This window comes from Dendropsophus ebraccatus, chromosome 5, assembly GCF_027789765.1.
Source record: "Dendropsophus ebraccatus isolate aDenEbr1 chromosome 5, aDenEbr1.pat, whole genome shotgun sequence".
NCBI lineage: Eukaryota > Metazoa > Chordata > Amphibia > Anura > Hylidae > Dendropsophus > Dendropsophus ebraccatus.
In genome coordinates, this window is record NC_091458.1 from 62,600,548 (window position 1) to 62,622,408 (window position 21,861).

The following is a 21,861-nucleotide window of genomic DNA, read 5'->3' on the forward strand; positions in this document are numbered from 1 at the left end:
GCGCGGTGGGGGAACGATGATTTTAGGTCTGGCCCTAAATGAACGATCAGCCGATGACACGATCATCGGCTGATCGTTCTCTCTATTTCACCGAACGATAATCGGCCGAATCGGGCCAAATGGGGCCGATCCGGCCGATTATCGTTACTGTGAAATAGGGCCCTTAGTGTTGACTGGGGCCATCAATTGGTCACTGTGACTGTCACTCACTGTCCCCAACTGGGAACCTCTGCTTGCAGGAGGGAGACTCCCTTTTCTCCTGGACTTTGTCCCTATTTCTGCAGCCTTTACATGTGGGGTCTGCCTGTTTACCTCTCCCAGCAGGGTAACACCTGCTTAACATGTGGCCCCTGCCACACTGTAATCATGACACTCATTATAATGTTACTCCTCTCTTTTTCAGAGAATGTCTAGTGTCACTGCTTATATCTATAATGTCCCTTTGGTGGTATGTGGTGTGATATGCTAAGGGGTTGTGTTGCTGGGTGGTGTAGTGCAACCTTAGGGCTCACCTTCTGAAACCTTTCTGTCATGGTTTGGTCCGAGGGTGCTGGGGCCCTTGTCTTCTTCAGCATACATGCAGGGACATATAATTTTTAATAAAAGTCTTCACACAATAGACATATCAAGTAAAATATCAAGACTTTACTTGAAGGATAACTATATACAATCCAACACAGGGGCATCTGATGCTGGAAAACTGTTGGCTTGATCAGAGTCCTTTGCTTCAGGGGGAGGGTTACCTTGGTTACTATAGCTTAGACTTGGTGGATAAATAGGATTTCAAAGAGACAGACCTGTTCCAGAGACTTTATAACTTTCCGCCTTTATAAGGTACGTGTGAATAGGTACTTGAAGTTACTGAAGAGACTTGACGCTGTTGACGCTCACTATCATGTAGGAGGAAGACGCATGGACACACTGACTTGGAAGCCAGGAGGATGTGGACGGTGAATGGGAGACCCTCTATCACTTCACCAATCCGACAGCAGGCACTAATAAATACAGAGGATGTCCTGCTGAGACTTTGAAGACACGTATAAGTTCTTATGGCTGACTGGAAACAGATTAGGGGGTTGAAGATGGAGTCTGACAGGATTACTAAGGTGACGTAGGGAGGTTAGATGTGACTCTGGCAATGCCAGACTACCAACTGTCACTGACAAGACCGCACAGCCCTTCTGGGTAAAAGGTGGGCGGAGCTAGCTTTCCCCTGGCCAATCACTAGAGTGTGATAGGTTGCAGGGGAGGAGCACTGATCAAGCTCAACACTTGTATCATTAGCAATTAATATATAACAACATATTGAATAAATATATGACAGAAAACACTATCTCCATAAGAGAGTTAGGAAAAAGCAGCAAATACATAGGTCCCAATACAGACTGTCTAAGGTTGCCAATAGCAACAATACTTCTCCAGATGCCTGACAATATATACCTTTATGGGCCATTACACATCCACATGGGGATTGGGCCTCCCCCGCTTATCTCCACACCATACAGGATTACACAGTTACACTATAGTAGGCTTCATGTTACGGGCAATAATATGAAACCATGGGGCCAGAACTTCTTCTGTTCACTAAAAATATATATTATGGGCTTGAAAGTGTGTGCAAAGATTATGTCCCTAGAGATTACACATTGACTACATGTCAAGAAGGATAATCTGATCTTCATGCTGCAGAATGATCACATTATTCCCCCCACAAAAAAACGTCTTCCCTCAGAAGCTGTAAATGGAGATAATGGTGTAAGGGATGAAGCATTGGTGACTGGCGGTGGAGCAGCAGGGGCCCTGATCATCGTATGGGGCTCAGAGAGATTAAATGGCAGCCCTGATTGGGGGGGAATGAGCAGTGAGGTTTTTATGGAAGGAAAGAGCTGTTCTATGTAAGAAGACTGCTTCACGGATTTCATGGGTATGTCAGCTCTTTGTGCCACCTGAGGTAACTGTGAACCCCAAACATGGGACTGTGTGTCAGACGGACTGCATAATGATAAAAGAATATGGAAACTGCCTTAGCCAGATATCTACACCTTGTTGGTAGATGGTGTAGCTCAGGGAAAGAGCCAGAATGGTAAAAACCCATCTGTACTTTACCATAATAAGGGAGATTCATCAAACATGGTGTAAAGTGAAACTGGCTCAGTTGCCCCTAGCAACCAATCAGATTCCACCTTTCATTTTCCAAAGAGTCTGTGAGGAATGAAAAGTGGAATCTGATTGGTTGCTAGGGGCAACTGAGCCAGTTTCACTTTACGCCATGTTTGATAAATCTCCCCCAATATTTGCAAATTGATGTGGATGGAGAAAATCCGACGCAAATGTCATCATCTGCCATCAGTAAGACCCTAGCATTCACAAGCAGAGGTGTACCTTGCAGATCCTGGGCTACCTTTCAAAATATGTAACAGGCAATCCAACTCCAATACATGAATGAAGGGTTATCCCAGAACAGGGCCTGACTCATTGGGGGAGATTTATGAAAGGGTGTAAATATACACCAGGTGTAAACTGCCCACAGCAGCCAATCACAGCTCCTCTTATATGTTACCAGAGCTAAAAGCTGAGCTGTGATTGGTTGCTGTGGGCAGTTTACACCTGGTGTATATTTACACCCTTTCATAAATCTCCCCCATTGTGTACTTCAATTCCATTCATCATCTTTGGAGGCGCTGAATGTTTTGTTCTCACTTGGCCCCATCAGCTCTTTGGACAATGAATGTTGCGGCTGTGCACATGCGCAGTTCACCGCCCCATTCATAACAAACATTTGAGTTTCTTTTCTGGAGATTCCTCTTCAATATTGGGATACAAATGTATGCAAAATTTCCTAACTACGGGTAGGTTCACACACAGAGAAGTTCCTAGCGGATTCTGTCGCTTGCCCCCACTTGTGCCTGCGCACATCTCTGCCTGAGACATAGACTCCATTCTATGGTCGGGTGGATTCCGCCGTCTACCGAAAGAATTGATGTGTCAATTCTTTCAGCAGATGGCGGAATCCGCCTGTGCAAAGAATGGAGTCTGTGGCACAGGCAGAGATGCACACGGCCGCGAGTGGGGACAAGCAACAGAATCCGCGGGAACTTCTCCGCCTGGATTCCTCAGTGTGAACCCACCTTACTTTTTGCCATCATTATATAGTTGCAAGTGCTTTTTGTATAAATGATATGTAAGGGTTTATATATGCATATTTTTTGGTGAAACTACTTACCTGCTAATTTTTATGTGATTTTCACTCTACAAAATTCAAATCTGTAGTTATATACAACTTACAATAGCAATACCATCGAAAGCTAATATGTTGTTTACCTTCCATTGGCCTGCTGTCGGTGCAGGATAATAAATCTCCTGATATCACAGCTGTCTGCAGTGTTAATAGTGTATACAAAATAATACTTATGGTAAATGGCGGTATTATTTGACTGTCGCAGCATACTGGGCAAGTGATGGGAATTCCTGCTCCCTACAGTCCTTCAATTTTACCAGTCACAGTCAATGACATCACTTCTCTAAAATAGCTCCTGTATTGTACTGATGACACCGGGGAGATCAGTAACTGGGAATTGGATACCTGAATGTTTCCTTCACATGAAGACAGCAGACACATAGTAGAGGAGAGCAGCCACATTACTAGCACTTGTATACAGGAGCCAATAACTTAATAGAGAGAAGAGGGGCCATCACAATATTCTCCCATGACTGATAACATCATAAAAGTGGCGTGTAATTTCCTGACCGAGCAAGAGCAGGGAATTCAATTTTGCCTTTAACGCTCTACCATACTTCATCAATACCTGTGAGTAAAGGGATCTTGTTGGTTCTTACATTACAGCTCATACAAGTCAAAAAACCAAGCTGACCCTCCTACAAGCTGAGAAAAGCAGTGAATACGAGAAGAGTGAATACACCTACAGTATATGTTTGGGAAGTACCAGAGTGTGGTCACTAGTTGACTATGTTTGTGCCATTAAAGTCAATGGAGCAAGTGGCTGTACATCCTGATGTGAAGACTGCTTTGTGTGATCTCAGCTTCTGGAGCAGGAGAACTGCTGGTATTGGTTTCGAGGCACTTTTGTGAGGGGGTCACAGCAACTGGATTCCCCTAATTGTACATATCCTCACGATCCATCACTTATAAAGGCCCCTCTCCCTATTCCAGACTCCTCTTCATTCACTCCGATACTCCAGACCACATTTAGGGTGGGTTCACACTACGGAATTCTCGTGGATAAACTCCGACGAATTCCGCAGTATGTCCGCGCGTACGGCCACGCGCCTTTCCGCCGGCTCCATAGACACTATTCTATAGGCCGGGGTATTCCGCTATCCGCTGAAAGAAGTGACATGTCACTTGGTGTCTAAGGAGCCGGCGGAAAGGACAGCCAATGGAATTCCGCAGAGTTTATCGGCGAGAATTCCGTAGTGTGAACCCACCCTTATAGTGTAGCCTAGGAGCATCTACCTGGGGTGGCTATGAGTCAACAGTATTTATATACCATGTCTTCATCACCTATCCCAGTAACCATCCATCCACTTCTCCCAAGGTACAGTCATGTGTTATATTCCATTCGTTATTGTTTTTACTCAATATTTATTCCTTCCGTCTCTAGTATTTACCCCTTCCAGGTGAGACCAGTCCCCTTGGTTGGTTAGAAAGAATCGACAGGGGGAGCCTGCCCCCGTTCCCAGAGTCACCCCCGCCCCCTCCATACTATTATCCCCTTTTCTTCCTTATTATGGTAATACCCTCGGTTCTCTGGGAGTGCATCCCACTTTTACAATCACATACATTTTATTATTTATATCAATCTACTATCTATCTTTTGCACTCGCCTCAGGTAATCTCTAATCTCCACTTTACTACCTTTCCCCCTACCCCCTCTCCTCCCTGTCCAACCCTCCCATCAAAAAGAGAGGGAAAAAAAAAAAACAAACACATAGTAAATATAAGGATTCTCCCTCTCTGCCTTCCCTCTCCCCCACATCTCTATACTCAGTTTTTCTCTCAGTCATCAGGTCTTGGCTTTGCGGCCATTTTGTCCATACTTTGTGGAACTTTTCGATCTTATGTCTTTTTTGTGCCCTAAAATACTCCATTATCATTATTCTCTTCATTTCTCTCTCCCAATCTTCAATATCCGGTGGAGTTACTGAAATCCATTTCTTTAAGATACAATTCTTAGCCACTAACATTCCTTTAAGAACAATCTTTTTATCTCTTATGTGTAAAATCTTTCCTTCTCCCAAAACACATACCTTTGGGTCGTTCTCTATCTTAATATCTAAACGATTTTCCGATCTCGATATCACTTCCCCCCAATATCTATATAGCTTGGGGCATCTCCATAATAAGTGAATTAAGTCCCCCCCTTCGTGATTACACTTTACACACCTATCAGTCTCTCTTAGTTTCATTAAATACAACTTACGAGGGGTAAAGTGAAGCCTATATAATAAAAATCTGTGTCACTTTGTGGTTAAGCCTACTACACCCTTTATGTCAGAAAATATTTTATCCCAATCTATATCTTCATCCTCTACATCTCTCCTCCATTTTTCCCTAAAATTATTCTTCACCTCTTTCTGTGAGTGCCCTCTAATTATTTTTTATAATTTCCCTATCAACCCTCTTTTTATCCTTCTTACTTTATCCAACATAACTTTATATTCCTGTGTTTTAAATAGCCTCTTATTTTGTGCCTTCCCTATTGCATGATTAGGCTATGTTCACACACCGTCACGGAACAACGTCTCTGCCCAGATCATCAAATGATCTGTCCGGCCACAGAGCTCTGATGCGGGCGCATCAGCACGTACCCGCATCAGAGCTTCCACCTGCACACTATGGAGCGAGTGGCTGGAGCCGCTTGCTTCATAGTGTGAACTGACAAGGTTTCCTATGGCCGCAATCCATTGAATGTCAATGTCAGTTATTTGCGGGGCCGCACGGGATCCCGGCCGGAGCGTATACGCTCTGGCCGGGATCCCATTTAAACTAAGGCATTGTTCCACCCCACAAAAACTACGGCCGTTGTTGCCATCAGGCAACAACGGCCGTAGTTTAACGTAGTGTGAACATAGCCTTAATTTGTAAATATCTATAATAATCTCTCTCTCTAACCCCAAATTCCATTCTCGGTGTCTCTAGTGATTTAATATTACCTTGTACATTAAATAAATGTTCTACTTTAATAATCCCCTTTTGTACCCAAAAATTAAACTCATGAATTTTTTGAAACTGTGGGAGATGCATATTTTTCCAAAGGGGGCTATACTAATTGCTAGTCGTGATTGCCATTTTGCCTTTAGTGGCCTGCCATATTTTATGTTTCAAGAAATTTAAAGGATTTTTTTGGTCTCTTAATATTCCTGCCTCCAAGATGGTAGGAAGATCTTGAAGCCATTTTTTTTTTATTCCCAATAATCTGTAAAATCAAAGCTATCCCCTTGGATTATATAAACCATCTGGGAGGCCAGAAAGTAGAGCTCAAAACCAGATAGATTCATCCCCCCCCCCCTTATCACTAGGTAAGCACCATATATCATATGGGATTTTTATTGATTTTTCTCTCCATATTATTTTATTCTCTTTTATCTGGGACCAACAATCTCTACCCAACCATACTGGACTATTGGCTAAAATGTATAACACCTGGGGTAAGATGATCATCTTTATAATCCCTAGTCTAGCAGCAATACTCAGGGGGAGACCCCTCCATACCTTCAATTTACCTCTGAGTTTTTCCAACAGTGGTATCAAATTTAGTTTATGATACTTATCCACTTGTGCCGACATCACAATTCCCAAATACTTAAACTCGCTACATACAGTAAACATAGGATTAATTTTGTGTCTTCTTCTATCTTCCTCATCAAAAAACATAATTGCCGACTTTGACCAATTCACTCCAAATCCGCTAAACCTCCCAAAAAGCTCAGGTACTGTTGTAACTCTCAATACCGAACTGTGTACTGTACATTAGATAAAAATAGCAAAATATTGTCGGCAAATAATGATATCTTTTCAGTTTTACTCTTATATTTAAACCCTTGAATGGTCATAACTCTTCTAATAATTTCTGCTAGGGGTTCGACAGCATAAAGCTATTACTAGGTTGCTGCTGTTTGGTGTCTACCTGCCTGGTTATGGAAAAGAGGGGGGAGCCCTACTGATTTTTATTTTATTATTAATCTTTTTTGAGTGAGTTAATGCTAGCAGGTGTAAATCATAATAAATCATGTGTGCCCCCTGCCTTGCCACTAGGCGAAAGGCGTGTACTTTGAAGAACAGGTGCAAATTTTTGAGCAATGGTTTGCACAAAGATCTATGTCTTTTTCCTGGCATACACCAAAGCACACAATGATAAATTTCCCCCAATATGCTCTAGAATCCATCTGTATGTATCTGTATGCCGCTCTGTCATGATATTGACACATCAGGCTGGGCGGGGAACAAATCCATTACTCACCTCCCCGCCTGTAATTTCTGTTATATATAGTGATGCCATAGACAAGTAAAATCTTTCTTCCAATAGCATTGCCCACTAGCTACTTGTACAGAAACTTTATGGCTACAGGGATTTCTTTAATCTATGACATCACAATAGCCATGACATCATAATAGAACACTTCAGGGCTATATGAGCAGTTTCACAGCCACTTGCCATCAGTTCTCGCCAGACACAAGTGTTTTCTGGGGAAGACTGAAGGTAGAGGGGATACAGTCTCTCCCATCTGACCTCTTTATTGAGGGGGGTGCAACTTTCAATTCCCCCAAAAAAACAAAGTTCAAGTAGCACCCCTCGCTATAAAGAGAGCAGGTGGGAGATAATGTATCCCTCTTGTCTCAGCCTCCCCCAGTGCTTATGTGTCTAGCAGAGAACTGAAGCAGGTGGCTGTAAGGCTGCTTAGAAAGCCCTTTAGCTTTCTATTATGATGTCATGCCCATTGTGATGTCATAGAAAAGTACAACCTTTTTTCCAATAACATTGCTCACTAGCTAGTTGTATACAACTTGTACATAGAAACTCTATGGCTATAGGGCAATGCTATTGGACTCCACGTCTATGACATCACAATAGGTGTGACATCATAATGGAACACTGCAGGGCTATATAAGCAGCCTTACAGCCACTTGCCTTCAGTCCAAATCTGTTGCAGAACATCTAGGCCAGGGGTGTCAAACCCAAATACACAGTGGGCCAAAATTAAAAAATGGGACAAAGTTTGCGGGCCAACTTTGATAATTATTGAAAAGCACATATGGCGGTTCTGGAACTGTCAAAGAAGCATGCGGTGTTCCTGGCACTAGCAGTGGAGTGCATCTCCCATAACTGTGCACTATAACAAATGACATGATAAATTGCTATATCATTAAACCCCAACCCATGTAATAGCCCCCCCCATATTGCCCCATGTAGTAACCAAAACAAAACTGCCCAACTGCACCACATATTAGCCAGCCCTCCTAAGTGTCCAAATAGTAGCCAGGCCCCAATAGTCTCATATAGTAGCCAGTCCTCCCCCATAGTCTCATATAGTAGCCAGTCCTCCCCCATAGTCTCATATAGTAGCCAACCCTCCCCCATAGTCTCATATAGTAGCCAGCCATCCCCAATAGTCTCATATAGTATCCAGCCCTCCCCAATAGTCTTATATAGTAGCCAGCCCTCCCCAATAGTCTCATGTAGCAGCCAGTCCTCCTTAATAGTCTATTTTATAGTAGCCAGCCCTCCCCCATAATCTCTTATAAAGTAGCCAGCCCTCCTCCATAGTCTTATAGAGTAGCCAGCCCTCCCCAATAGTCTCATATAGTAGCCAGCCCTCCCCAATAGTCTAATATAGTAGCCAGCCCTCCCCCATAGTTTGTTATATAGTAGCCAGCCCTCCCCCATAGTCTCTTATATAGTAGCCAGCCCTTCCCTATAGTCTCATATAGTAGCCAGCCCTCCCCTATAGTCTCATATAGTAGCCAGTCCTCCCCTATAGTCTCATATAGTAGCCAGTCCTCCCCATAGTCTCGTATAGTAGCCAGCCATCCCCAATAGTCTCAGATAGTAGCCAGCCCTCCCCAATAGTCTCATATAGTAGCCAGTCCTCCTTAATAGTCCCATATAGTAGCCAGTCCTCCCCCATAGTCTCTTATAAAGTAGCCAGCCCTCCTCCATAGTCTTATATAGTAGCCAGCCCTTCCCCATAGTATGTTATATAGAGGCCAGCCCTCCCCAATAGTCCCATATAGTAGCCAGCCCTCCTCCATAGTCTCTTATATATAAGCCAGCCCTCCCCCATAGTGTCATGTAGTAGCCAGCCCTCCCCCATAGTCTCTTATATTGTAGATAGCCCACCACCCATAGTCTCTTATATAGTGGCCAGCCCTCCCCTGTAGTCTCATATAGTAGCCAGCCCTCCCCCATAGTCTTTTATATAGTAGCCAGCCCTCCCCTATGGTCTCATATAGTAGCCAGCCCCCCATAGTCTTTTATATAGTAGCCAGCCCTCCCCAATAGTCTCATATAGTAGCCAGTCCTCCCCTATAGTCTCATATAGTAGCCAGTCCTCCCCATAGTCTCGTATAGTAGCCAGCCATCCCCAATAGTCTCAGATAGTAGCCAGCCCTCCCCAATAGTCTCAGATAGTAGCCAGCCCTCCCCAATAGTCTCATATAGTAGCCAGTCCTCCTTAATAGTCCCATATAGTAGCCAGTCCTCCCCCATAGTCTCTTATAAAGTAGCCAGCCCTCCTCCATAGTCTTATATAGTAGCCAGCCCTTCCCCATAGTATGTTATATAGAGGCCAGCCCTCCCCAATAGTCTCATATAGTAGCCAGCCCTCCTCCATAGTCTCTTATATATAAGCCAGCCCTCCCCCATAGTGTCATGTAGTAGCCAGCCCTCCCCCATAGTCTCTTATATAGTAGATAGCCCACCACCCATAGTCTCTTATATAGTGGCCAGCCCTCCCCTGTAGTCTCATATAGTAGCCAGCCCTCCCCCATAGTCTTTTATATAGTAGCCAGCCCTCCCCTATGGTCTCATATAGTAGCCAGCCCCCCATAGTCTTTTATATAGTAGCCAGCCCTCCCCAATAGTCTCATATAGTAGCCAGCCCTCCCCAATAGTCTTATATAGTAGCCAGCCCTCCCCCATAGTCTTTTATATAGTAGCCAGCCCTTCCCCATAGTCACTTATATAGAAGCCAGCCCCTAGAGCAGTTGATAAGGGGAACCTGTCACCCGTGGACAGCCCCCGAACCCACCCTACCCCCAGATACAGCCCCCATACTTACCCTATTAGCTATCAGGTTTTTGGATCCAATTAGAGAACACTAACAACATTAAACTTTTTTAGCTATGTAAAATTATTTAAATTAATTTAAAGGGGTTTTCCATGGAAAATGTTGAGAGGCAGTGTAACCACTAGACGATATACTGAGCCAAGGCTTCCGCTTCTATACACTCTTTATATCCAGGTGCCATGGCTGTGCAGAACAGCTTATTGCCTGCACATTGTTCTCTGCTCTGGGACGCCAAGCATGTGCATAGAGCACGTCTGTGCTATCGGGTGGCTCAGCCTTTCCGTCTATGGAGCGCTTGGCTCCTCATGCTGCATAGATAGATAAGGAGCTGTGCTCTCTGCTCACACAGCTTCTGTCCACCATTCCACTGACAGCTGGCTGGCACCTATGCAGACAGAGAAGACGATGTGAGAATAGACAGCACAGCTTCATGTTGGTCTGTATAGTGGTTTTTATTTAGTAACAGTATGGTGGTATCACTATGTAGTGGTAATATGAGGTCCTGGTGTGGCGGTATTATGTGCCACTTTTATTATTAGTCTCTGTATACTGGGATTTGTTAGGTAACAGTATGATGGTAATATGTATGGTGACATTTGTTACTTGTGTACTGGGATTCCTAGTAATGTTAGTCTCAGTATACAGAATGAAGTCAGTAAACAATACCATTACTTTAGCCAGCCAGGAAGGTGTGCTGTGAATCCTGCATTATAGAGCATAGGTTCGTAACTAGCCTAATATATCTAGGATACTGTATAACCCCTCATATCAATAATGACCTCTGCATTATTAGTGTTATCTCTGATCTTCATTGCCTTAGATCAGTGACAGCCGTTTAAGCTGGCCTAAAGGCCCTATTACACAAAACCATTATCGGCTGTTACGGCCAATAATCATCTGGTGTAATAGAAGACAACGATCAGCCGATATGAACGACAAAGATAGCAACAATCTGCTGCCGTCGCTCTGAAGAATAGTAGCGGACCACTTCTTTCTTCTATGGGCTGCCCGGGCGATCTAGCGATCACCCGGGCAGCCCTCCCACAGCTCCCCGCGGCCCCCCAGCTCTTACCCGCTCGCTGCCTATGCGTGTAATAGCGCTGGCAGCAAGCGGGGAGAGAGGACAAGTGAACACTGACAGCACTTGTTTGCTCCTCTCCGTTGCCCCGTGTGATAGGGACTTACCTGTATCTATTGATGTAACGCTATGAAGGCGTACTTTTTTGCAGGATGGGTTGTACACTTTAATTGCAGAACTTTGGGCTACATACAATGTACTAAAAGTAAATGTAGAAAATGGAAAAAACTGTGGGTAAACAGACAGATAAGGGGGGTTCTATCACAAGGTGATTTAGCTGGATATAAAAGGACAAAAGTACGGAGCCCTGGGGCAACTGTGAACTTAGCCATCCACTTACTAATGATTGTAAACCTTTACTTGCTGTCACATATTGATTGCTCCTTACTTACTCTGCCGGATTTCCCTCACAGAGAAGGGTAGATACAGCAAGACAGTCTGATGCAAAGGTGCTGTAGCTGAAAAGTTCTTCACCTGCTTCTGCTCTTGGGTATCACTGTTGTGTCTATGTCGCCACCTGCTGGTGAAAGCTGAACATCTCACATGTAATGTGCACTATTCCCCACTAGATGGCAGACACAATTACACTCAGTCCAGCCAAGAGCAATGAAGGAACAATGGAGATTATTTTAAAAAGAGGACCTGACACAATGACAATGCAGCCCAGACTGCAGCTACCATGTTATAGAGCAGGAGGAGCAGGACAGGTAGATATGTAATGCATGTAAATCTCTACTTAGTCTGGGCTAAGTAATCGAGTGGGTGGTCCTATTCAGTTATTTAGAGCTGTCAATCACAGTAGTACCGCCCACTTGACTAATGAATCCAGAATTAGCAGAAATTTACATAAAAAATAATAATAAAAAAAAAATAATAAATATATATATATATATATATGTACTTGTTATATCACATGATGGCTGCCAGTGCCAACTGGAATGCATTTTCTATATGACATGTAAATCCATTGATACAGCTGCCCCATTAAATACATTTGCTCTTTTAACAAAGATACAACTGCTTATTTACTCATTTGTACACAATTAAATGCTCCTTATATTTCGTTTTATACATCTCTAACCCAGGGAAGGGGAACCTTCGGCCCTCCAGCTGCTCATGCCTAGACAGCCTTTGGCCCTTGGGGTGTTCGTCTAGACTAGAGACAAACCGGACAGCGTAAGGGACACGTAAAGACTACATCTCCCAGAAGGCACTGCGCCGTCTGGTGAGATTCCCGCATAGTCCTCTCGCGAGATTTTGCCCTGCCGGTAATTGGTCCTCGGTAACGGCTCCCGCGGCTCTTTCCGGGGCTCCTCGCTGTATGGTGTCTGCTGACCGGTCTCCCCATCACCCGTTGTGGATACAGAGCCCGCTGTGCCCGGTGCCCTGAGCAGCGCCCTCCTCCTCCCCCCAGTGTGAGCCGCGCCCTCCTGTCAGCGCACACACAGCAAACATGGCCGACCCCAAATACGCCGACCTGCCGGGCATCGTGAGTAACCGGAGCCTGAGTGTACGCGGTGTGTGAGGACTGCAGGGGGCGCCCTCGGTGTGCGGGGATCACGGGGCTGTGTCAGTGCCCCCGGCAGCCATGCCGCACTGTACGTGACGTGTTGCTGTGTCTGGTACTAGCAGGCCTGCAGCAGGTTATACTGGGACTTGTAGTTCTGCATTATTCCTGATGAATACAAGCCAGCCAGCTCTGCCGGCAGTATAAGGAGCCTCCCTCATTGTCCTGTCATTGTGCCCTATAGCAGGGGGGTCCCTGGGGGTCCTGAGTCTCACTCCTCCCTCATTGTCCTGTCATTGTCCCTATAGCAGGGGGTCCCTGGGGGTCCTGAGTCTCACTCCTCCCTCATTGTCCTGTCATTGTTCCTATAGCAGGGGGGCCCTGGTGGTCCTGAGTCTCTGTCCTCCCTCATTGTCCCTATAGCAGGGGGTCCCTGGGGGTCCTAAGTCTCAGTCCTCCCTCATTGTCCTGTCATTGTCCCTATAGCAGGGGGTCCCTGGTGGTCCTGAGTCTCACTCCTCCTTCATTGTACTGTCATTGTGACCTATAGCAGGGAGGTCCCTGGGGGTCCTGAGTCTCACTCCTCCCTCATTGTCCTGTCATTGTTCCTATAGCAGGGGGGCCCTGGTGGTCCTGAGTCTCTGTCCTCCCCCATTGTCCCTATAGCAGGAGGATCCCTGGTGGTCCTGAGTCTCACTCCTCCCTCATTGTCCTGTCATTGTCCCTATAGCAGGGGGGTCCCTGGTGGTCCTGAGTCTCACTCCTCCCTCATTGTCCTGTCATTGTGCCCTATAGCAGGGGAGTCCCTGGTGGTCCTGAGTCTCTGTCCTCCCTCCTTGTCCCTATAGCAGGAGGATCCCTGGTGGTCCTGAGTCTCACTCCTCCCTCATTGTCCTGTCATTGTCCCTATAGCAGGGGGTCCCTGGTGGTCCTGAGTCTCACTTCTCCCTCATTGTCCTGTCATTGTCCCTACAGCAGGGGGGTCCCTGGTGGTCCTGAGTCTCACTCCTCCCTCATTGTCCTGTCATTGTCCCTATAGCAGGGGGGTCCCTGGTGGTCCTGAGTCTCAGTCCTCCCTCATTGTCCTGTCATTGTGCCCTATAGCAGGGGAGTCCCTGGTGGTCCTGAGTCTCTGTCCTTCCTCGTTGTCCTGTCATTGTCCTTATAGCAGGGGGTTCCCTGGTGGTCCTGAGTCTCACTCCTCTCTCATTGTCCTGTCATTGTCCCTATAGCTGGGGGGGGGGGGGGGTCCCTGGTGGTCCTGAGTCTCTGTCCTCCCTCATTGTCCTTATAGCAGGGGGTCCCTGGTGGTCCTAAGTCTCAGTCCTCCCTCATTGTTCTGTCATTGTTCCTATAGCAGGGAGTCCCTGGTGGTCCTTAGTCTCTGTCCTCCCTCATTGTCCTGTCATTGTGCCCTATAGCAGGGAGTCCCTGGTGGTCCTGAGTCTAACTCCTCTCATTGGCAATTACTTTTATGGTCACCACCATCACCAGGCCTGATCCTATTGACTCCAGCAGGGTTGTGGTGTTGCTGAGAGTAGTGCTGCAGCCTTGTCACTGCCTCCGAAAACATAAAGCACAGAGTCTTAAAGGGGTTGTGTCCATTACCAGTAGCTCGGACCCCCAGCAGTCTCAGCAGCAGAGAGGTAGTGATAGAAGCCAGGATGCATCACTGTATCTGACACATACTGATGGTGCCCGACAGACGCTGCTGACTTATAATATGGTCGGCTGGGACCATCAAGTACTATTCTCCTATTGCATATGATGGAGTCCGCAAAGGAGTCAGTGATGCAGGTATGTGGGCCCATCTGGTTAGTGGGCGGCATCAGATCTCTACATGGCATCACTCTGAGCCTGACATTAAGCAAGTACTGCACATCTGCCCTATGATCAAAAAATGCCAAAGGTGTCAGTGGGTGAGCTATGGATCCATCGATAAGCTATGGAACTATTACCCAGGATTATTGGGAAATCCTCTATAACGGCTTCTTACTCCAGATGCTGTCTAATGGGAAACCACTGGATGTCTGCTGTTTGCATTGTTTTCCCCATCAAAGTAATAGTCGGCTCTAGGGAACCCTGCTGTACCCATTGTAAGTGTGTGGAGCCTTGGCTGAGAGTCTTAAAACATGGCAATAGCCAGATATCCCTAGCCTGTTGCAATGGGGTGCCTCCAGATGGGGAGAGCACCACACCACCCTGATAAATAGCCCCTTAAGTCCCACTCGGTTGTGAGTATTGGAACATAAATAAGGAAACTACAGGGTGGCCACTTTTGCGTTAATGTCTAACTCAAGGTGTGAGTATTGTGACATGACAAGGGCTTGCCAAGGCAGGCATCCATCCACAGGCAGGTGTTTCATGGTATTTGCCCCTCGTCAGTGTGGAGCAGGATTCTGGCTGGTTGGGGCAATGACAAATCAACCAACAAAACACAGTAATCACTGAACTCAAGGAGATCAGGGAAAATTCCAATGAAGTACTCAATCAAGAGTCTCCACTGATGCCCCCCAAAATTGGGCAGTGCCCATTCAGTATGCTATAAGGGAATTAGTCTGATAACAGATCCTCTAGCCCAACACAGGATCAGCATTAAAAGCCTCTGTGATTTGTATAAGACCTTTGTTTCCAGTCAGATGAGCTGGAACGGAGCTGAACACAAGCATATATCTCATTTCCCTTAATACTCCATTAGTCATCATGTGCCTGGCTGTGGCCTTCATGTTACGAGCATCAGGGTGGGGTTTCTGTCTGATCTAAGGGCTGGCAGGGCAGCTTCTTTCCCATCATTACTGACAATATTTATAACTATGGGAATAAGTAGCATTTGTAGTGATAACAGTTATTACTACGTGTAACGTGCATCCTGAGAGTCCTGTTACCAGGTTTTCTAGAACTTGCACTGAATTTTATTTGGGAGATTGACTCCTTACTGCCTTACCTTGATAGTTGAACCATCATAGTAAGTGACCTTTTCTTTTTAGTTCCATGTACCTTGTAGTCCAGTGTGTTTTGTGTGTTCCCATATGATTTTGATAACCTTTCTGTTCTGCTGCTTTCAGGCTAGAAACGAGCCCGATGTGTATGAGACAAGTGATTTGCCAGAAGATGACCAGGCAGAGTTTGATGCGGTAAGATATATTTTATTGCAGCCTCTACAGAACAGGGGTAAATCCATGTTATTGCAGCAGTTAGTATATAGTGAGGATTAGTGAGAGTCCAACCACTGGGAACCCCACTGATTCTGAGAACCAAGAGGCTTATGTACCTTTTCATTCTCTGGAAATGTGGGGATCCCAGGGGTTGGATACTGACACTTAATATGATGGGACTGTTGTATTTGAAGCCCAGAAATGTATGTGCATAATAATAATATTTATTTGTATAGCGCCAACAGATTCTGCAGTGCATCCATTAACATAGTAGGAAGGGTAGCAAATAAACTGTTGTGATCCCCTTACTTTGGATCAATTCCATGTGTCATGGATTTTTATTTATACCTGGGACACAGGAGCTCTATGGGGGGAGGGGGGTGTCATGGTTCTCTTTAGTAATACATCTTTTAGTAAACTATGCATGAATACCTCTAGTTCTCTAGAAATATGATGGCTTTGCCACTGACCCTGGGAGCATGGCGGCACCAGATGCATAAATAAGTGAAGAAGTGAAAGGCACTGGCACTTCCTACAGCAAAATGTGTTACTACCCAAATGCATGTCCATATTTTGCTGGTTAAATCCACTTCTGTTTTAGTTTTGCCAAGATTCAGCAGCTTTTGCACACTTTTACTTGCAAAATAAAGTATAAGATATAGGATGGATGTGCTGCTTAATAATGCTTATGACTTTTTTCCTTAACAGAGAAAATAAACACTTAAACTGACTGAACTGTGTTTTTAATACTGATTATGATGTCCCAAAGCAACAACTATGAATGCCAAAATTGTTGACTGGTTCTGGTACTTGGTGCTGTCCATGCAAATCAACCTATTGCTTTGGACTGCAGCTTTAACTCAGTTTAGTGGAAAATCTTCTTGTAAAGAGGGGCCTCAGATAAAATATCACCAGTCCTCATCCAATATTTGTGTAGAGTTCTCTCCTATTTACTTGTAACATTTATTAGTGTCCCTTCAATAAAGGGAAGATTTTGCAGGTTATTCTCCCTCATAGTTTAATGCTTTGGGAAATCATCATCCATATGTTTAACTGTTTAGAAACTTGCACCATGACAATTGTTCCTAACACTCTCACCCTCCCTTTTTGACCTCCTTGCCTGGACACTAGTTTGCACAAGTAAGACCACTCATGCTTCGTTTCTTTTTTTGCATGCTTTTTGTGTATTTAATGATGATAAATGCATGCAGTGGATTTTGATCTTTAATCTCCATTGATTCATTTATAAATGTCATGATCTTGTCCTACGTGTGCAATCCTGAACTGTGTTGAAATCTTTGATCAAGACCAATTATCATCTTGTTGTGATTCAGAATAGGGTGACAGGCATTTCTCAGATCACAAATCCATACTGATTTATATATGAATTAGTCTTATATAATAATATTTCTGACAATAACCTCAGACAGTGCAGCTGCCTTTGTCCAGATTAGATGAATGTTGATTGTGTAGGACAGAACGCTTGGTCAGACTGACTGTGTCCTGTCTGATGAACACAGACATGTGCACCGCCGCTCCATTTATTATGGGACCTGCCAGAGATGGTGGAGTGCAGCATTGGGCTTTCTCAGTGTCTTCTGCAGAGAATAAATGGGGCACCATCTGAAGATTTTTCTACAGATATGGACATTGTACTTAGAATTGCTTGTAGTGATTCCATTATTATATTAGATTTTCTTATACTGATTGTCAGATATGTGTTGTTTTATTCTAATCTGTTTCTATTTTCTGGCTGTCATTTTTTTATTTTACTTTTTGTACATTGTTAGGGGGCTGCCACCTTGCATTTAGTGACATGCTTTACAGCAAGCCTCATGGATATAGACAACAATAAACAGTCTATCCCCTTGGAATGAATGTGAAACATTACTGAGCTTACTCTGTGATCTTTGAAGAGGTCATTCCACAGGGAGCTGCTATTGTCTCCTCTACTGGTGTCACATGATTCTGCAATGCTGTACAGATCACTTTACAGCCATCCCTTATCACTTCAGACAGACTAGGAAGTCTCAGCTTAGTTTTAGGATTATTTTATGATCTAGGTAGAAAAATGTTACCAGAAATTCTTTCTAGTAATTTCACAACCTGTTTGCCACATAAACCATCATTTTTTTCTCTTTGGTCAGAAAAGAAGTAAGCATTAGCTAATACTGTCTAATACAGTCCATAGACAATGTAAAGTTAGACAGTCTAAAATCACACCAGATTTATTAATTGGTAGATCTATTGTCTAGTGTATACCAAGTATCAGTTGACATAGAAATAGGTACTCCGCACTGAGTTGCAGTTAAAGTAATTTTTATTTGCATAGTTGGTAAAGCAGATATAAAATAACGTTTCGGTCTATACGACCTTCATCAGACTCATCATGAATAGGATATAAACGGTGAAGAGTCCTGGTAAAACGGCTTCAGTGCTGGGAGTGGAAGTCTTGGTATAGGCACAGACTGATAAGTCCTGGTATAAGCAGGAGAGCTGTGCTGGCGGCAGGAGCCTTGCCTGGACTGTGAGACTCTGTCTCCCAGTCCAGGCAAGGCTCCTGCTGCCATCACACTGAAAGCTAGCACAGCTCTCCTACTGATACCAGGACTTATCAGTCTGTGCCTACACCAAGACTTCCACTCCCAGCACTGAAGCTGTTTCACAAGCTGTTCGACCAGGACTCCTCACCGTTTATATCCTATTCATGATAAGTCTGATGAAGGGCGTATAGACTGAAACGTTAATTTATATCTGCTTTACCAACTATGCAAATAAAAATTGCTTTAACTGCAACTCAGTGCGGAGTACCTATTTCCATGTATATGTGGGCTTGACCCTTCTCCGCCACCACCGCTACTAGTACGTGGAGTACTAGTACTCCGGCACCACTGCTGCTAGTACAGTTGACTTGTTATAGCACAATTTTAGTGCAATATATGTGGCGCACAGAGTTGTATGGAAGCGAGGCCCCTTTTCATGCACTCTTTGCACTGAGCCATGCTAATTGGCCAAGTAAGGCATTAAAATGTCTAAAATGCATAATAAATGTTGCGCACATTCAGAATTCTGGCAAACTTGCAGTAGTAAATTTGCCCCAGTGTTTCTTTAGGCCAGAAACCAATACTACTACTACTATTACAGCTACCCGAACCTCAGCTGCACGTTTGTTAATTTCTGATTTAGGACTGCCAGGAGTGTGCGTTTACTATATGTGCTCGGAGAGCCTCCAGTAAACATATCCATAGGTCTCACATCTTGACCAAAAGAATGCCATTTTAGGCAGTGTTTGTCAGGGTTACCTGTATGGAATAGAACACCTGTGCTATTCCATATAGGTACTTTAAGCAAAAAAGAAAACATACCTTATGATATATGTGTAGTGGGTTTTTTTTTTCTTCTATTTGCATTTGGAACCCATGAATAATTGATTCTGCAGCATGACAGCCATTTGAAGTATATGTCAGTAGTCAGATGGAATCCTGGCCATCACCATATACCTAGTAGAGAACAATTGCTGCAGTGTCATGTGTGTTATCATACATTGAACTAGTCAGTGCATCACTGTGTACAGTAAAGGAAGAAGCCTTTGACTCGTACTGATCCTGGGCCACTAGTCAGTACTGATAACAAGCCTCTTTTTGGTTATTCATCTATGTCACAGCTTATTCCACAGGGCTGCATTAACCATTCTGCACGTGGATTGCATTGCATTGCATTGCACTAATGCATCGCTACAGCTTCATCTAAACACTTATATAATGCTTTCTGCAACTAACTGCATCTGTTTAACCATCAGGCATCTGCCTTAGTCTGACGCCAGTTATCACCAAGGCTGATATATCTTATACACTTGTATAAGCAGAGCATTTGTACATAAATAATAAAAAATCTCCTCAGTCACATTAATGGTTATTGATGACTAGACATCCTGGTTACCACCAATGAGGCCCTGATTTTCCAAAAGGCATTGTAACCCAGCTCTTTGGCCTTTGAATAGCAGATTTTTCTACTTCTGTAGAAATACAATTGCCTGGAAAGGCTGGATTATAAGGCCCTTGGCTGCCATTGGGCTGCTAACAGGATTTCCTAGAACCAATATAACAAAGAAATTGACTAAAAGGATTTCATGTAACTTCTTAGAAGATGAGCCATGTTAGCCATGTTCCCTGTGACACATGAGTGACTGGTTACTAGTACAGTGATCATCCTGACTATCAGGCGGCCTATAGAGTCTTTCCTGTGATTCTGTCGTCTATTGGAAATCTTCGGGTGCTGTAAGTAGACGCATGTGTATTTGTCTAATAGCAAATCTTTTCTTTTGTTTCCTTTTAACTATTTATTTTATTTGTCACTCACCTCTTGGGGAACACTGCAAGGAGCTGGTAAGACGCCTGTAATTCTGTCTGCTTCCCTGAGTCCTGTGCTTAGCCTGCTTGTATCTAGTCTACATTTGTCTGTGCATTACTAATAATGTAGATCTTCATTCATGTGGCACCTTTTCCTTAATAGTATCTCTTATTAAATAAAAATGGAAAAAAGAAAAACTTTTTACATGTCTTAGAGACTGGTGGAGGTGTATACCCCCCCCCCCCTCAACATTGTGAACTGTGTGGCCTGTCTCCCGGCTTGTTGTCTCATAGATGTCTATTTAATTGTGAATCTCCTGCCTCAAGTGTAGAGCTCTAGTGATTGGTGATCTCAACACCCAGAATCTGACCAATGAAAATGTTTTTCTTTTTTCCTTTTTTTTTTAAATGACAGCGCCTATTTAATCTTAACAGGTGAAAACAAATTCTCATCTTGGCCTTTTATGTGATATAAATGTCTTATCGGCACAACTGTACATCAGAGATGCAGTTGGTAGTTGCATCTTCCAGCCATTAACAGCATATCCTGCATATCCTGTTGATATGCCATAAATGACTAGGATGAGAATACTGCTATAACAGATGAAGGCATGATTTTGTGTTACAAGCAATGATGGACAGTTTCTAAATAGTCTGATATTTGTTGTGATCAGATGATTATGCATTTTGCATGTTTCTTTGGTAGATGTATATATAAGACATTCTGACCCTGTTTTAGTTAACTTTTAACATTAGTTGACATTGACATAGGCAACAATAGACGGAAGCTGTCTCATTGACACAAATGGGAAAGTTGCTGGCTCTAACCTTTGCAGAAGTCATGCCACAGGGAGGGGGGCTGAGCTGTGAGCTTTATGTATCATCTTATTTATACACAAGTGTCACCATTTTTTTCTAATTCGGTACAGATTACTTTCCAGAAGCCGTCTTTATGGACAGAATTGGAAGACTTAGCTTAGTTAAATAGGGCATTTACACACTCCATAAATCGTGGATGCTACAGAGCGGAAATCTGCGGGCCGGCATCAGGAAACCCCGGCATCATATATTATTATAATGCTGGGAGCTCCAAACCTGTTCAGATCTTCCCATTACTGTATTGCAAAACGAAGTCTCTCAGCAGCACAATGCAAAAAATAATCAATGTGGGTGTACGCTTCACCAAACCGGACCAGGTTGGCTTCAGTAAATTCAAAAAATGTAATGTAGACAGCAGTTCCAACAGCAAATCTTTGAGATTTATTCACACACCAATGCATTGGTGTGTGAATAAACCTCAAAGATTTCCAATTACTGTATTGACACAGCCATGTATGGAGCATGTGAATGCCACCTTAGGCTAGTGGTGAGCATGAAAATTAGAAAAAAATTCACCCAAAAATTCAAAACAAATATTTTTAACACAAAAAGAAATCACAACAAAAGCTGTATTGTTCATATAAC

General features: G+C 44.0%; 1 protein-coding gene across 1 annotated transcript in view; it reads left to right on the plus strand.

Annotated features, from left to right (window-relative positions):
* The first annotated feature begins 12,627 nt into the window (after positions 1-12,627).
* The window catches only part of DCTN2 (dynactin subunit 2), a 30,037-nt gene continuing 20,803 nt past the window's right edge, over positions 12,628-21,861 (plus strand). Inside the window, exons 1-2 of the mRNA XM_069970366.1 lie at positions 12,628-12,875; positions 15,959-16,027. Coding sequence (XP_069826467.1) covers positions 12,840-12,875; positions 15,959-16,027 — 105 coding nt within the window. The 5' untranslated portion in view covers positions 12,628-12,839. The remainder of the gene's footprint in view (positions 12,876-15,958; positions 16,028-21,861) is intronic.